The following is a 13,704-nucleotide window of genomic DNA, read 5'->3' as shown; positions in this document are numbered from 1 at the left end:
AAGTTAGTCATGTCCATTGATTCTAGTGTATCTATTCTAAGTATGCATTAGATACAGCCCATAGTGTTAGGGAAGCTACATTATAAAAATGGATATGCAGTAAGTTAATTTGCCCAATCCATTCTAATGACAATATTTGGGGTTGTGTGTATGGAGATTAACAGTTCAATTCCTATGCATGTCATAAGTCCCACTATATTTAATGAGGCTTACTCTTAGGCCTTTAGGACTGAACCTTGAAAGAAAGAGGAGAAGCATGAGCCAGGTGGGGCTATAAGGAATGGGGTTGCAGAGAATTTTGGCAGAAGAGACAAGGAGCTGTGTAGGGAACAGAGGATGTCCTGTTGGTGGATCCATTGAGGACTTCTTTGCACATTTCTGTGGTTTCTGAGCCTTTCACAGATACTGCCTCCACATTATTCCCCCCAATGAAAACAAAGCAGAATTTCCCAAAGATGTTATATTTTCACAGATATTATGATGGTCTTGATGCCCAGAAATTGCCAGCTCCCTAATTAGTGAATATCTAATTGTTGTTGTTATGTGCCTTCAAGTTGATTACGACTTATGGCGACCCTATGAACCAGCTATCTCCAACAGCATCTGTCATGAACCACCCTGTTCAGATCTTGTAAGTTCAGGTCTGTGGCTTCCTTTATGGAATCAATCCATCTCTTGTTTGGTTGTCCTCATTTTCTCTTCCCTCTTGTTTTTCCCAGCATTATTGTCTTTTCTAGTGAATCATGTCTTCTCATTATGTGTCCAAAGTATGATAACCTCAGTTTCATCATTTTAGCTTCTAATGATAGTTCTGGTTTAATTTGTTCTAACACCCAATTATTTGTCTTTTTTGAGGTCCACTATCTGCAAAGCTCTCCTCCAACACCACATTTCAAATGAGTTGATTTTTCTCTTATCCTCTTTTTTCACTGTCCAGCTTTCACATCCATACATAGAGATAGGGAATACCATGGTCTGAATGATCCTGACTTTAGTGTTCAGTGATCAGAGCTTGGAAAAGTTACTTTTTTGAACTACAACTCCCATCAGCCCAATCTAGTGATCATGCTGGCTGGGGTTGATGGGAGCTGTAGTTCAAAAAAGTAACTTTTCCGAGCTCTGTCAGTGATGCATTTGAGGACATTTTCTAGTTCTGTCATAGCTGCCCTCCCCAGTCCTAGCCTTCTTCTGATTTCTTGACTATGGTCTCCATTTTGGTTAATGACTATGCCAAGGTATTGATAATCCTTGACAAGTTCAATGTCCTCATTGTTAACTTTAGTTACATAAATCTTCTGTCATTACTTTAGTCTTTTTCACGTTCAGCTGTAGTCCTGCTTTTGTGCTTTCCTCTTTAAGTTTTATCAGCATTCATTTCAAATCATTACTGATTTCTGCTAGTAGTATGGTATCATCTGCATTTCTTAAATTACTGATATTTCTCCCTCCAATTTTCACACCTTCTTAGTCACCGGTTAATTATACGTTGTGCCAACCCACATTTCCCCATATTAAAACAGGCTAAATGAAAGCTAATTATAATTACCTTTTCCAATTATAAGAATATAGGGAAAGGTAATTATTGGAAAAATGTAATTATTTGCTTTGGTTTAGCCTATTTTAATAGGGGGAATTTTGCATGTGGACAATATGTATCATTTATTTCAAATCAAAGGTAATTGGTAGGCTAATGAGTTTAACAGGTAAATTTGCTGTGGTTTGCTTGCAATGATTTCATAGTATTTCAAAACTGGTTTTTAATAAGTGCTCAGAAATATTTGTGGTCAGTGTGGACCATAAACAAATTATATTAGTTCTTGGAAATTAGTGGGGAAAATGCTAAGTTTACAGAACTTTTGTTGAAACCAGTAGGGTGATCTATGGTCATGTCTCAAGAGTTTTCTAGAGGGATTTAGTTCTAGTGAACATTTGAAGCTGAACTTGTTCACAAACCTATGTTTTTAGTACTAACCATTATTCTTTTAGTAATAAGAAGATGGGAGCCAAATATAGGAAAACAACTTAAAGTTATTGTTTGTGGCTCAGTACAGTCTAAGACATGGAAATGCAATTTTGGAAACATTCATATCTAGCTAGAGCTAGGCCTTTATAAAGTGCCCCAAATGGTTTCCATATCTTAGTGAACGCATGCTGCGGCAGAGCTGGAACATTAATGACTTTTTATCATATGAATAATGGACACTTGGACTGCTCCTGGAGTGATTTGACACATTAATTCAACATTAATAGTATGCCTTGGCCATTTTGCTTGCGTCGCAAAGGAATGGTTTATAATGTTGATAACACCTGTGAATTCTGTCATTTATTTATTTATTTTTGAAACATATATGCTGATGTTCTGGCAAAAATAGACCCTCAAGGCAACTTTGCCTTGAGAGAGGAGGCTGCAGGGGTGGAGGGATACATCTTTGCATTTGAGGAATGGGAAGTCCATTCATTTGGAGAAAATTCTAATATGCCTTTGCCTCAGTCTCATAGTGTATCTCAGATTTCCTAGGAACATTAAGGGCAAGGATGGAAACATCTGGCATGTTTTTAAGAAATAGCCTATATTTTGGACAATTTATAAGAATTATTGTGAAGAAAAAAATACTGGCGAATATGTTAGGAGTGTGCACTGACCACAAGATTTGGTTTGGACCCCAATTTGGTGTTTCAGAAACACCCAACCTTGATTCAGTCTTAACTGTTTCAGAGGTTATCCAGCTCATCTCAGGGTCTGAAGCTGAGTCCTAGTTCAGAAAAACAAACCTTCATGCCTCCCCTATTCACTGTTATGAGGAATTGAAAGAATGGCTACAACGTTTTCCCCCATTTTGACAGAAATGGGTAAAATTTGCAGACATAGTAGCCCCTCCTGATTGAATAAAACCTGCCAAAGTAGAGACAAACAGGTCCAGGATTTTTTGTTCTGGACATCAGTTTTTTTCAAAAACAAAATAAAAACATTCTCATAACTTTGATTTTTTTGGCAGAATTGGATTAAATTTGCAGGCGCAGTGACCCCTTCTGAAGAGATGAATCCTGCCACATTTCAGAAGGACAACTGCAGTTATATTGCTGCAAGGGCATCCACTGCAGTTTGGGATGGTTAAAAAGCATTCTTTTAATCTCCCTCTTGTTTTATGGGCAATTGTTTTGAAAATAGTATAGATCACAGCAGTACCCCTGGGTCAGAAACCTGCCAAATTACAGACAAATAAGTCAAGGTGGTTTTTTTTGTGCTTCTTCTTGTTGTTATGTGCCTTCATGTCGATTTTGACATATGGCAACCCTATGAATTAGCGACCTCCAAGAGCATCTGTCATGAACCACCCTGTTCAGATCTTATAAGTTCAGGTCTGTGGCTTCCTTTATGGAATCAATCCATCTCTTCTTTGACCTTCTTCTTCTACTCTCTTTCGTTTTTCTTAGCATTATTGTCTTTTCTAGTGAATCATGTCTTCTTATTATGTGTCCAAAGTATGATCATTTTAGCTTCTAGTGATAATTCTGGTTTAATTTGTTCTAACACTCAATTATTGGTCTTTTTCACAGTCCATGGTATGCGCAAAGCTCTCCTCCAACACCACATTTCAAATTAGTTGATTTTTCTCTTATCTGCTTTTTTCACTGTTGAACTTTCACATCCATACATAGAGATTGGGAATACCATGGTCTGAATGATCCTGACTTTAGAGTTCAGCGTCCCCAGTCCTAGCCTTCTTCTGATTTCTTGACTATTGTCTCCATTTTGGTTAATGACTGTGCCAAGGAATTGATAATCCCTGACAAGTTCAATGTCCTCATTGTCAGCTTTAAAGTTACATAAATCTTCTGTAGTCATTACTTTAGTTTTCTTGACGTTCAGCTGTAGTCCTGCTTTTGTGCTTTCCTCTTTAACTTTCATCAGCATTCATTTCAAATCATTACTGGTTTCTGCTAGTAGTATGGTATCGTCTGCATATCTTAAATTATTGATATGTCTCCCTCCAGGTTTCACGCCTCCTTCTTCTTGGTCCAATCCTGCTTTCTGTATGATATGTTCTGCATATAGATTAAACAAATAGGGTGATAAAATACACCCATGTCTCACACCCTTTCCTTTTTTGTGCTAGGTGCCTCTAAAATTGATTTTTTTGGGGTAGAGATTTGCTTCCTTCCCTGAGGTTCTGTAGGTAACAATTCTTTATGAAAATTGAATACATCATAGAAGTGTCCCTAGAAAAGTAACCTGAAAAATTTCAGAAGGATGGGTGCAGGTGCAAGGGAGCTATGATGATTTAAAAAAGGAGAGCGATTCAGGCTTGTGTTCAGTTGGCACCAAAAGCCATATAAGCTAAGACTGTGTCCAGACAGGGGTGTTATCTTGCAAACAGGCTGTTCAGATCTGAATTTTCTTTATGCATGATTGACCCATGAGGGTCCACACACTCCTGTTTTTTCAGTCACCATATTCATTGCTATGCCATTGCTTGCTATACCAGTGCCTCTTCCTGCTGTTTTCCCCAAACCTCTCCAATAGCTCTGTCTATCAGGGCTTCCCCCCTTTGCAGGAGTAGTGTGCAAAAACAGCAAGAAGCTCAGGACTGCCTTGATTTGCTTCCTCCATCTCAGGAACATGATGGGATTCCTGGATGTTTTATACTGAAGCTGAACATCACTTGGAGAAGGCTGGGAGAGAGGAATTTACAGACAGATTGGCACACACATACTTGCCCTTCTCAGAGCATTAAGTAGTCCGAAGCATTTATTTTTATTATTACAGATCTTGTGCAAATCTTCTCATAAGAGGCACAAATGGACTAGGGGTGTTGCAATAAAGGCTACCCATTAAAATGCCGTGTAATAGGCAGTCTCCCCAAAGTGCTAAGAAGCTTCCACATCTTATTAGCATGAGCAGCAATGAATTTCTGATCACAATTAAGCTGATTTGACAGGAATGAATGTCTAGGCATTAGTACAGACGCAGAAAGACTTGAATTTTTAGTATTTTCCAAGCACTGTCAGCAGAACTAGCACAAACCATAGAACAGACAAGAACAAGGTGATATATTATATCAGTATCCCTTTCCAAATTGTGATTGGAGAATCCTAGTGTATTGCCAAATGACTACCTTAACAGGCACAAGACAAGTAAGTTTGAGATTTCAACAGGCAATGAACACTTCTGGTAGTGAAGAAGTTAAACGGTTTATTAGACCAAGCTGTTTACATTGTTTGCAAGCAATAAAATGCTAAAATGAAACTAATGGCTACCAGGTCTCTGCCTTCCCCCCTTCCTGTGCTCCTGTCTTACGTTTCTCACTGGCTGGAAACCTTCCAAACAGCACAGCAAAGATTCTCTTGTCTGGGAGGAGTTATGGCTCCTTCTTTATTCAAGCTTGTCTCTCTTCAAGGCGGTGTTGAGGCTGGTGGGGGCTTTCAAGACCCCTGGAGTCTTAATTTCCCTGTTCTAGGGGTTCTTTATTTATACCCAAAAGACCCTCTGGGAGGGGGCACTTTATTCCTATTAGGTATAGATCATTATCTTCCCAGCATCTAGGTTGCTGGTTTTCCCCTCAGGTGACTTTTGTTGATCTCTCCTGACCTTGTATTCGTGATACCTTGGGCTGGGAATGTAGCTGCACTCTCAACCTTCCCTTCATAGGCATAACTACTTGTTTTGACTATCAAGAGGCTTGTTTACATAAGCAGAGTGAGAACATTTATAAACCAGTTCAGCTCACTGTCTGTCTTCAGCTTGGAAAAGTTATAAACAAGCAGAGCAGGAGTGTTAGACGAGGTGGATTGCTTTGGTTACTTAAGCAAAGTTTTCCAAACTCTGTGTTTCTGAACACAGACAGAGTGAAAAGCTTCTTTCTTAGCTTATTACAGCCAATGTCAGAAAGCCTGTGCTTTAAGCTCTGCAGCTTCCAATACAGTGCAGTTACATTGTGCAAAGCAATAAGCACCCCAATGCATCAGGGGTAGGAGGCATGAATTATGGGACAGGGCCATGCACAGACCATTTTAAGCCTCCTCATTGTACATCTAGATTCTTCCAGAAATATGTCGCAATATACCTGGTAAAATAATTCCCTCTGATTAGAAGAAAGCTTGTCAGTCACAAAATAGATCTTCCTCCCACTTTTCTCGACCTTGATGTTTTCCTTATATTCCAAGCATGGGAAGAAATGTTTCAGTTTTTGAAGATACATTGACTGCAGCATTTTTGAAATGTTTGAAGCTGTCAAGCATTTCAGGAAGTTCTCATTTTGGCTTGGACAAGCCCCAGACTCTGTCTGAAGAGTCCTGATATGATTCGTCATTTCGGATTCATCTGAATCCACTGCATACTCTTAACACATGCTTTCTTATTAAATTGCTCTTGCATGTTGAAATTAAAATCTGTCTCTTACTGTATTTATCTTGTTCGTTGTGTACTCGTACTTTTCAATGCCTGAAGTTAGGGGGTATTTCAACATAAAATCTGTTTAGGATCAGGGTTCTATTCAATGTGTTATTATCTGACTTGAAGTGCAAGTCAACTTTCTTAGGAAAGGTATCTTGTCAGCAGTTCCCAGTTATCTGAGGCTAGCATTTTCCACTTAGTCTTTGAGGCTTGCTTGGAAACACAAAGTACTATTTCATTCAACAAAAACATGATATCTTGAAAACCACAGAACATATTAGGACCTCAGAATTCATATTTTTTTAGTAATTGATATAGATGATACTTCACTGCAAATAAATCACTTTTCTATCTAGTGGTACATATCCTACTTAAGTTGATAATTGGTTTAAACATACAATCATTTTTGCAGGGTTTCCAGTATATAGGTGTAGTCATGCAGATTTCCAGACTTAATTATTGAAAATGTATTATAACTGCAGATAGTTCAATCCTGAAATCATGCTGTGGCAGAGGCTTGAAGTTAAGTAGCCAATGTAAAGTGGCTTATGTATTTATATTACATTATACTATGGAAAGAAAAGCCTTTTATATGGAGACATCTGTACATTATATCAAGACAGTTTTTCTATTTTTTTTCCATTTGGACTGCATTCATATTCTTTATTTGAACGAAAAAGCCACATTTTGAGAGCAGAAGCTTTACAGCAGAAGGTAACAAATAAAATAAAAAGATGGTGTAAGTTACTTTTGAAATCCAGCCCCTTTCAGTCTTCTAGGAAAGTTGTTCTCTTGGGGTTTGCTTTTGCTTTTTTAAAAGTTCATTTAACTCAGTTAATTCAATAGGATTTCCAGGGTGTAAATCAGGCAAAATAAACTGAACTATCAGTTTTTATCAGGGAAACTTAATATTGATTATTGCTGTGAAATTGTATACCCCTTGTGAGTATATATCACATCTAACCTTATTATAACATTTCTTCTTTATATCCTAGGGTTAATTTATACTGATTTAAATAGACCAGGTAGGAATATGAATAGTAAGAGCGGGATATGAAAATTGCATTCTAATGTCAAGTACAGTTATGATGTCTTTTTGTTCTGAAGTCCTTGCTCAAAATGCCTATCAAAAATAGCAATGTTGTAGCAGCAATTTATATAGCAATTTAACAGTATCTTGAATGGCAATGTCTGAATATTCCCCAGAAGCAGCTCATGTATAATGTATATCAGTAGTCTAATCTGGAAGTTATTAGAATTTTATTAGCTGTGACTGGGATACCTCTGTCCAGGGCAGGGTGTGTGTGTTGCAGGTGACACAACACTATAAACTGAAAGAAAACACTTCCATGCCACAGTGACCACCTGAACCTCCTGATAAAGCTATCTAGGAGCACTCCCAAGTTGTGAATCTTCTTCTTTCTAATGAAAGCAATCCAATCCGGTGCAGGTTGAACACTACCTTCCTGGGCAGCCAAACCACCAAACAGATTAATCTGTTTTATCTGGATTGATCCTCAGTAATAAGGTCTCTGGCATCTCTTGGTAGGGTTGGGAAAGATCTCTACCTGAAACCCTAGGGAAACCCTAGGGAACCCCTGTCAGTCATTGTCAATAATATTGATTTAGAAAGGTCACTGGTTCAACTTCAGCAGTTCTGAATTCACACTTTGGAAGGAAATTTAGGAATTGACCAATGGCAATAAGAGGCACAATGACTTTCCACATAACTGACAGCAGGTTTGCACATTCAGATTATTAAGTAGTAATAAAAATAAAATGGATTGTATCCAGTGCTATCCATGCGTGAATGGAATGGACTTCTGCTCATGTAACAGAACTTCACTCCTTTTCCTTCCCCCTTCAGACCCTCTGGAGCAACTTTTAGGCCTGTATGGGGGCCTGCAAAGGAGGAGAAGGGGTCTGTTTGAGCAGAGGTTCACTCACAGAACATTGGATTCCACTCATTGTGAACTGAACTATAAGCTATTTTTGAAAATGGGAACTGAATTTCAAAGTCTATGATCTTCAGAATATTTGTACTGCCAAGTTATAACTGCCGAATTTGTTTGTACTGAATAATACAGAGGATTCCTATAATTTGTATGTTCTATTTCAGAGCCATAGTTTATTGCTGGTATTGCAGTATCTGTGATAGTCACTAGATTTATACCCCTGGGGCAAAGCTTGGAAAAGTTACTATTTTGAACTACAACTCCCATCAGCCCCAGCAAGCATGGCCACTGGATTGGGCTGATGGGAGTTGTAGTTCAAAAAGTAACTTTTCCAAGCTCTGCCCTGGGGATGTATGGGGTCTGCTCTGAGATCAGTAAACAAGTTAAAATGGACTTTAATATGATATGACGCTATATTATGCATGTTCATTTAGCATGTGCAAAAGTTTTCTCTAGATTTTAGGCACCTAGAAATTGATTCCTAAAATAATGAATGCATTTTATATACATCAGTTGTATTGAGTTTCTATTTTATTTAATGATCATTTGCCTTTGCTGTTCTTGTTTTAGTGCAGCATTTATCATTTGCATCTTAAACAACATTTTCACAGTTTTTCCTTCCTTGCAGACCGTGGTTCTCCTCGTGACTTAGTGACTAGAGACATAACTGATAGTACTATTGGAGTGTCATGGACAGCAGCTCCAGGATCAGTTCATCATTATAGGATTGTATGGAAATCGCTTTATGATGATCAGTCTGGAGAGAAAACGGTTCCTGGAAATGTAATAAATTCTATACTAGAAAACCTTCAGCCTGAAACTAGATATAAGATTTCAGTCTTAGCTTCATACAGGAGTGGAGAAGGAGCTCCTCTAGAGGGAGAAGCTACAACTGAAGGTAGATAAAATATAGAATCACTTGTAACAAAGATCCCAAAGTTCTCACTTTATTATTATTATTAATGGGTGATATCCAATATTGTGTTAGCAGATGTGTTGAGACTTCCCTTTTCCATCTTCCCTCCTGCACCCCCAATCTACCTAGGTGGTTCCCCAACCCTCAAGAGCAGATTTTGGGAGTGCAAGGGGTTTGCAGGGGAGAGAAGTGGGGGGTTACATTGTGCAGGTGGACTGACAACAATGGATGTCACCCAATGCACCTACCAGTGGTAGCAGCCATACAAGGAGTAAAACAGACAGGCCCTGCCTGAACTGTGATCTGTGCATTTAATTCTTTAATAACTACTTATTAGTTATACCTTAATTCTGGGCCAATACATAATTCTGGATCTTGAACACTTTGCATTCAAGTGAGGAATATGAAATGATCAATGCTGAGTTTCAATGCAAGGAATGGAGGAAAAAGACATAAGGGTCTCAGATGAGCTCCCATAGATTTTTGTCTTAAACTTGAACTGAGCTAATACCTTTGGTTTGGTTGTGGTCATAGTTCAATGGGATTAGGAGATGGGGTGTATGTGGGCAGGGCTATCACCTTCTCTTATTGGACAGTTCTTGCATTCATGATAGCAGAGAGGTTGTTCCTTTTGCTTCCTTTCATTACCTGCCAGAAGCTACAAATTGAAAACTTCAAGTTTGTGCAGATTTTGCTGCTGCACCACCAAACATCAAAGCCATGCAGAAGAGGTTGACTTGCCCAGCAAAGCTGGGGTAATTAACAGGCTTCTTTTATTGTTTTGAATCAACCACCAGGAAACAGTATTCAGTGTGGTATAAAAACAGAAGTTTCAAACATCCTGAGAAACAGTATACCCTGTGTAAAACTAGAATTGTTTATTTAGAGCACTGAGAGAGCCATTGTTGCAGCATTTTTGTTATATATGAGTGAAAATTCTGTGGTCATAAGAAGCTCAGAAGGCATGGTCTTTCCAGAGCCAAATGCAAATATGGAGGAACACTTGGATTTTCTGAATATTGAGAGCACATCCCCCAAATTTGGGAAACTGTTGATTTTAAAGGGATATTTACCAACATTCACATGGTGAGGTGGTATAAACTAGTGCTAATCTGGGATGAAATTTTGAGGCTTTTCTAAAGCTCAGCTTACTTTCCCATCAACAGTCCTAATATTTTTTTAAACAAAAACTTTGTGAAAGGGAAGCCACACACATGTGGATGCAAGTTATAGAGGCTTGTAGTTGCAGAATTAAGATATTTTGCTGTCTTATTTTAGTGCATATTTTATAAGGACAAACTAAGTTTATATTTAAAAAACAATATGTTTGCTTCCATTTTATTTTACACTGAAAAGTGTCTCCTAGCTCCAGGACTGTGAGAGTGGATGAAGAGCAAGAGACCACAATGAGAGTTACTTGGCAGCCTGCACCTGGAAAAGTCATCAGTTATCGTGTAGTTTACCGACCCCACAGGGGAGGAAGACAAATGGTCACAAAAGTGCCACCTTCCACCACTACAGTAGTACTGAAACGCCTCCAGCCATTGACCACTTACGACATCTCTGTCATTCCTGTGTATAGAACTGGTGAAGGAAAACACAGACAAGGCGAAGGAACAACAGGTACAGATGTTGCTACACTGAATGCATGTAGAGAAGGGGGAAAATCAGCTCTGCAACATGTCTGAACATTAGTTAGGTTGCCAAAAACAATAGCTGCTAGTGTAAGAGACTGTAATATTTTGTCATCAGTTTGTGGTTTGTTTGGTTTTTTACTTATTATTCTGCTCTTAAATATGCTCCCTATCTGCTGCTGCGGTGGCACTTCTCCAACCAAGGTCATGGTAGGGCCAACCTGGTCAGATGTGGGGTAAGCCACCTGTTACCTGCAAGCCATACAAGGACCATGCTGATCCCTGTGTTAATTCTTAGTTAATCCTAATGACAGAAAGGGGGATTAGTGAAGTGGCACAGATCACACAGAACAAACAAGGAAGTGATATGGGATTCTCCTGGCACAAATTATGCAGCTTTATATTTTCTTTCAAATTACTGGTTCCTGTGTATCTCATACAGCAGTGTTGCTTTGTGGCAATTAGAAATTAGTTACTTGAATTGGTTTCTATTTTGTATTGGATGTTTGTGAGGCTCATGGTTTAATGTGAGCCAGAATTCAGCAGCAGTTAGTCCCAGGAATATTTTCACTTCCAGGGCTCAACCAAGGAATATGTATAAATTATTAATAAAGAGCAGGTTACTTTTGAATAGATTCTCCTAATATTCAACACTTACACTTCTGGAGAAAGTACGTTACACTTATTGGACAGTGCAACTTCTGCAGTGACTTGAACCCTCACATCTCTGATCTTAGCAATTAAGCAGTAGTGATACTAAGCTTCTATTTAGTCCCGTGTAAAGTAATCAAACTAAAATAAATATTTTTAGATGGCTTTCACCTTTAATTTTAAAGGTTGTGGCACAAATCATTTATAGTCATATCACAACTTGAACGATGTGAGTTTTTCTGTATTCCCATGTAGGTGAATTGTAATCGGTTGTTGGAAGTTTGGCTCAAGTCCTCCTGTTTAGGGTGACCTTATACTCATTGCAAAAAGGAAAGAGAAGAAAAGAGGATACAGATTGGCAAAAAAACATGCATATGCTAATTTTATGTATAGTTGCAAATTTAGAAATAATGACTATATTGAAGTAGATATAGAAAACATCTTACCATATCAGAGAAGAAACACCAGGTGACATATGCATGCTCAGTCTGCTGTCTGGGTGCTAATTGTTATTAGGCAACTTCAGGGTCCCTGCTCTACTTTCTTTATCTTTAAATAAAGATAAGGATTGGATAGCCTTTCAAGTAGAGGACACCTTCAAATAGAGGACTGTCTTCTGTAAAGAAGGACACATGGCCACACTACTCTTGTTAGAATAGAGAACTAGGTTTGATGCTCTTCTTTGAGGCTCCAGTTATGATCATAGGATGTTTTAATAGTGTGATCCTGTTCCAGTAACAGTGGTGTGAAAGGTAGTTATATTTATGTTTTGCTATCAGCAGTCAATGAAGTGGGCTCATATTATCTTCTCCCCTAAGATCCTGAGAATTGAGAGTTTAAAAGACAAGAATGTGCGTGTTTCATCCCCTACTAAAATCCTTGGCTTTTGCTCTTTGAGATCAGATTGCTGCCTTTTAAGTGAAAAACAACAAACTTCATATGAGATAGCATTCAAACCAGAAAATAAAATTGGCTCAGGAACGAGCATATTGTCTGCTAAACCAGTAGCATATTTTTCCAGTGCTCTGTAATCTGCATTGGCTGCACTTCTTGCTTGCTAGTTTCCAGATACAGTGTAAAATTGGTGTTGAGTGTTGGCTAGCTTTAAGGTGCTCTAAACGGCTTGGGTTTCTTGGGCTTTAGAGACTGGTTCTCTGTTCCTTTTTCTATTATTATTATTACATGTGATTTGAATTACTTCAAGAGTGAGAACAATTAAGAGTTTTGTGGCATCTTACAGATGAACAGGTGGCATAAAATTTTATGGATTAGAGCCCACTGCATCAAATGCCTAGAATGATTCACACTGAAACACATATATATAGGGAGAAGGAAATAGAACAAAATTGTAAACAGTGGGCCCGAAAGTCTGTGAAATGTAAGAGGTACAGTCTGACATTTCAATGTAAACCTAAAGTGTATACAATATAAGTATAATTTACTGTTCATAACAACTGTATGATGGTGGTAACACCAGCTCCATAGCTTTGCTATCTAATTTAACAATTGAAATGTGAAGAAATGCCTTCAATTGAAGGTGAAAAAACACATTCAGTGTGCGCATGCAAGGGTGTTTGATCCAGCAAAGGCATCTGCTAGCAGGAGAGGAGGGAGAATGATTTTTACCAATTCCACTTTGTCCTGTACGAACTGATTTTCTGGGGGTACTGGTGTAAAACATATAGGTACCATAATATATTGAAAAAATTAACCTGAAACCAGGTTTTCACTGTTGAATATAGCAAACACTTAATTTCTTGGATATTGTTTGATTGTTGCAGCTTCCCCATTTAAACCTCCCAGAAATCTGAAGACTTCTGATTCTACGATGTCAAGCTTCCGAGTAACCTGGGAGCCAGCCCCTGGGGAAGTGAAGGGTTACAAAGTAACTTTCCACCCAACTGAAGAAAACAGGCGCCTTGGAGAATTAATAGTTGGGCCATATGATAGCACAGTTGTATTGGAAGAGCTCAGGTATTGCTGCTCATAATTACCTTCCATATCAGTATTTATCAGTAGGTATTATTCATTCAAACTCACCAAAGGCAGTAAGGCAGGATAGATATATTTTAAATAAATGAATAAACAAATGAAAATACGACTCTATAGAAAAGTAAAAACCTGCTGGACCTCTAATGGTTGATGTAGTGGCTT

At 38.3% G+C, this 13,704-nt stretch overlaps 1 protein-coding gene across 6 annotated transcripts in view; it reads left to right on the top strand.

Annotated features, from left to right (window-relative positions):
* COL12A1 (collagen type XII alpha 1 chain) overlaps positions 1 to 13,704 on the top strand; it is a 170,632-nt gene that overhangs the window by 46,972 nt on the left and 109,956 nt on the right. For 5 of the 6 annotated variants that reach the window (XM_061623145.1, XM_061623139.1, XM_061623143.1 and 2 more), the window contains exons 14-16: positions 8,978 to 9,247; positions 10,622 to 10,888; positions 13,332 to 13,524. The exons of the other annotated variant lie outside the window; for it this stretch is intronic. In XM_061623145.1, coding sequence (XP_061479129.1) covers positions 8,978 to 9,247; positions 10,622 to 10,888; positions 13,332 to 13,524 — 730 coding nt within the window. The remainder of the gene's footprint in view (positions 1 to 8,977; positions 9,248 to 10,621; positions 10,889 to 13,331; positions 13,525 to 13,704) is intronic. 6 annotated transcript variants of the gene reach the window in all.

Source organism: Rhineura floridana, chromosome 4, assembly GCF_030035675.1.
Source record: "Rhineura floridana isolate rRhiFlo1 chromosome 4, rRhiFlo1.hap2, whole genome shotgun sequence".
Taxonomy (NCBI): domain Eukaryota; kingdom Metazoa; phylum Chordata; class Lepidosauria; order Squamata; family Rhineuridae; genus Rhineura; species Rhineura floridana.
Note: the sequence above shows the minus strand (reverse complement) of the source record. Positions and strands in the feature narration are given on the sequence as shown.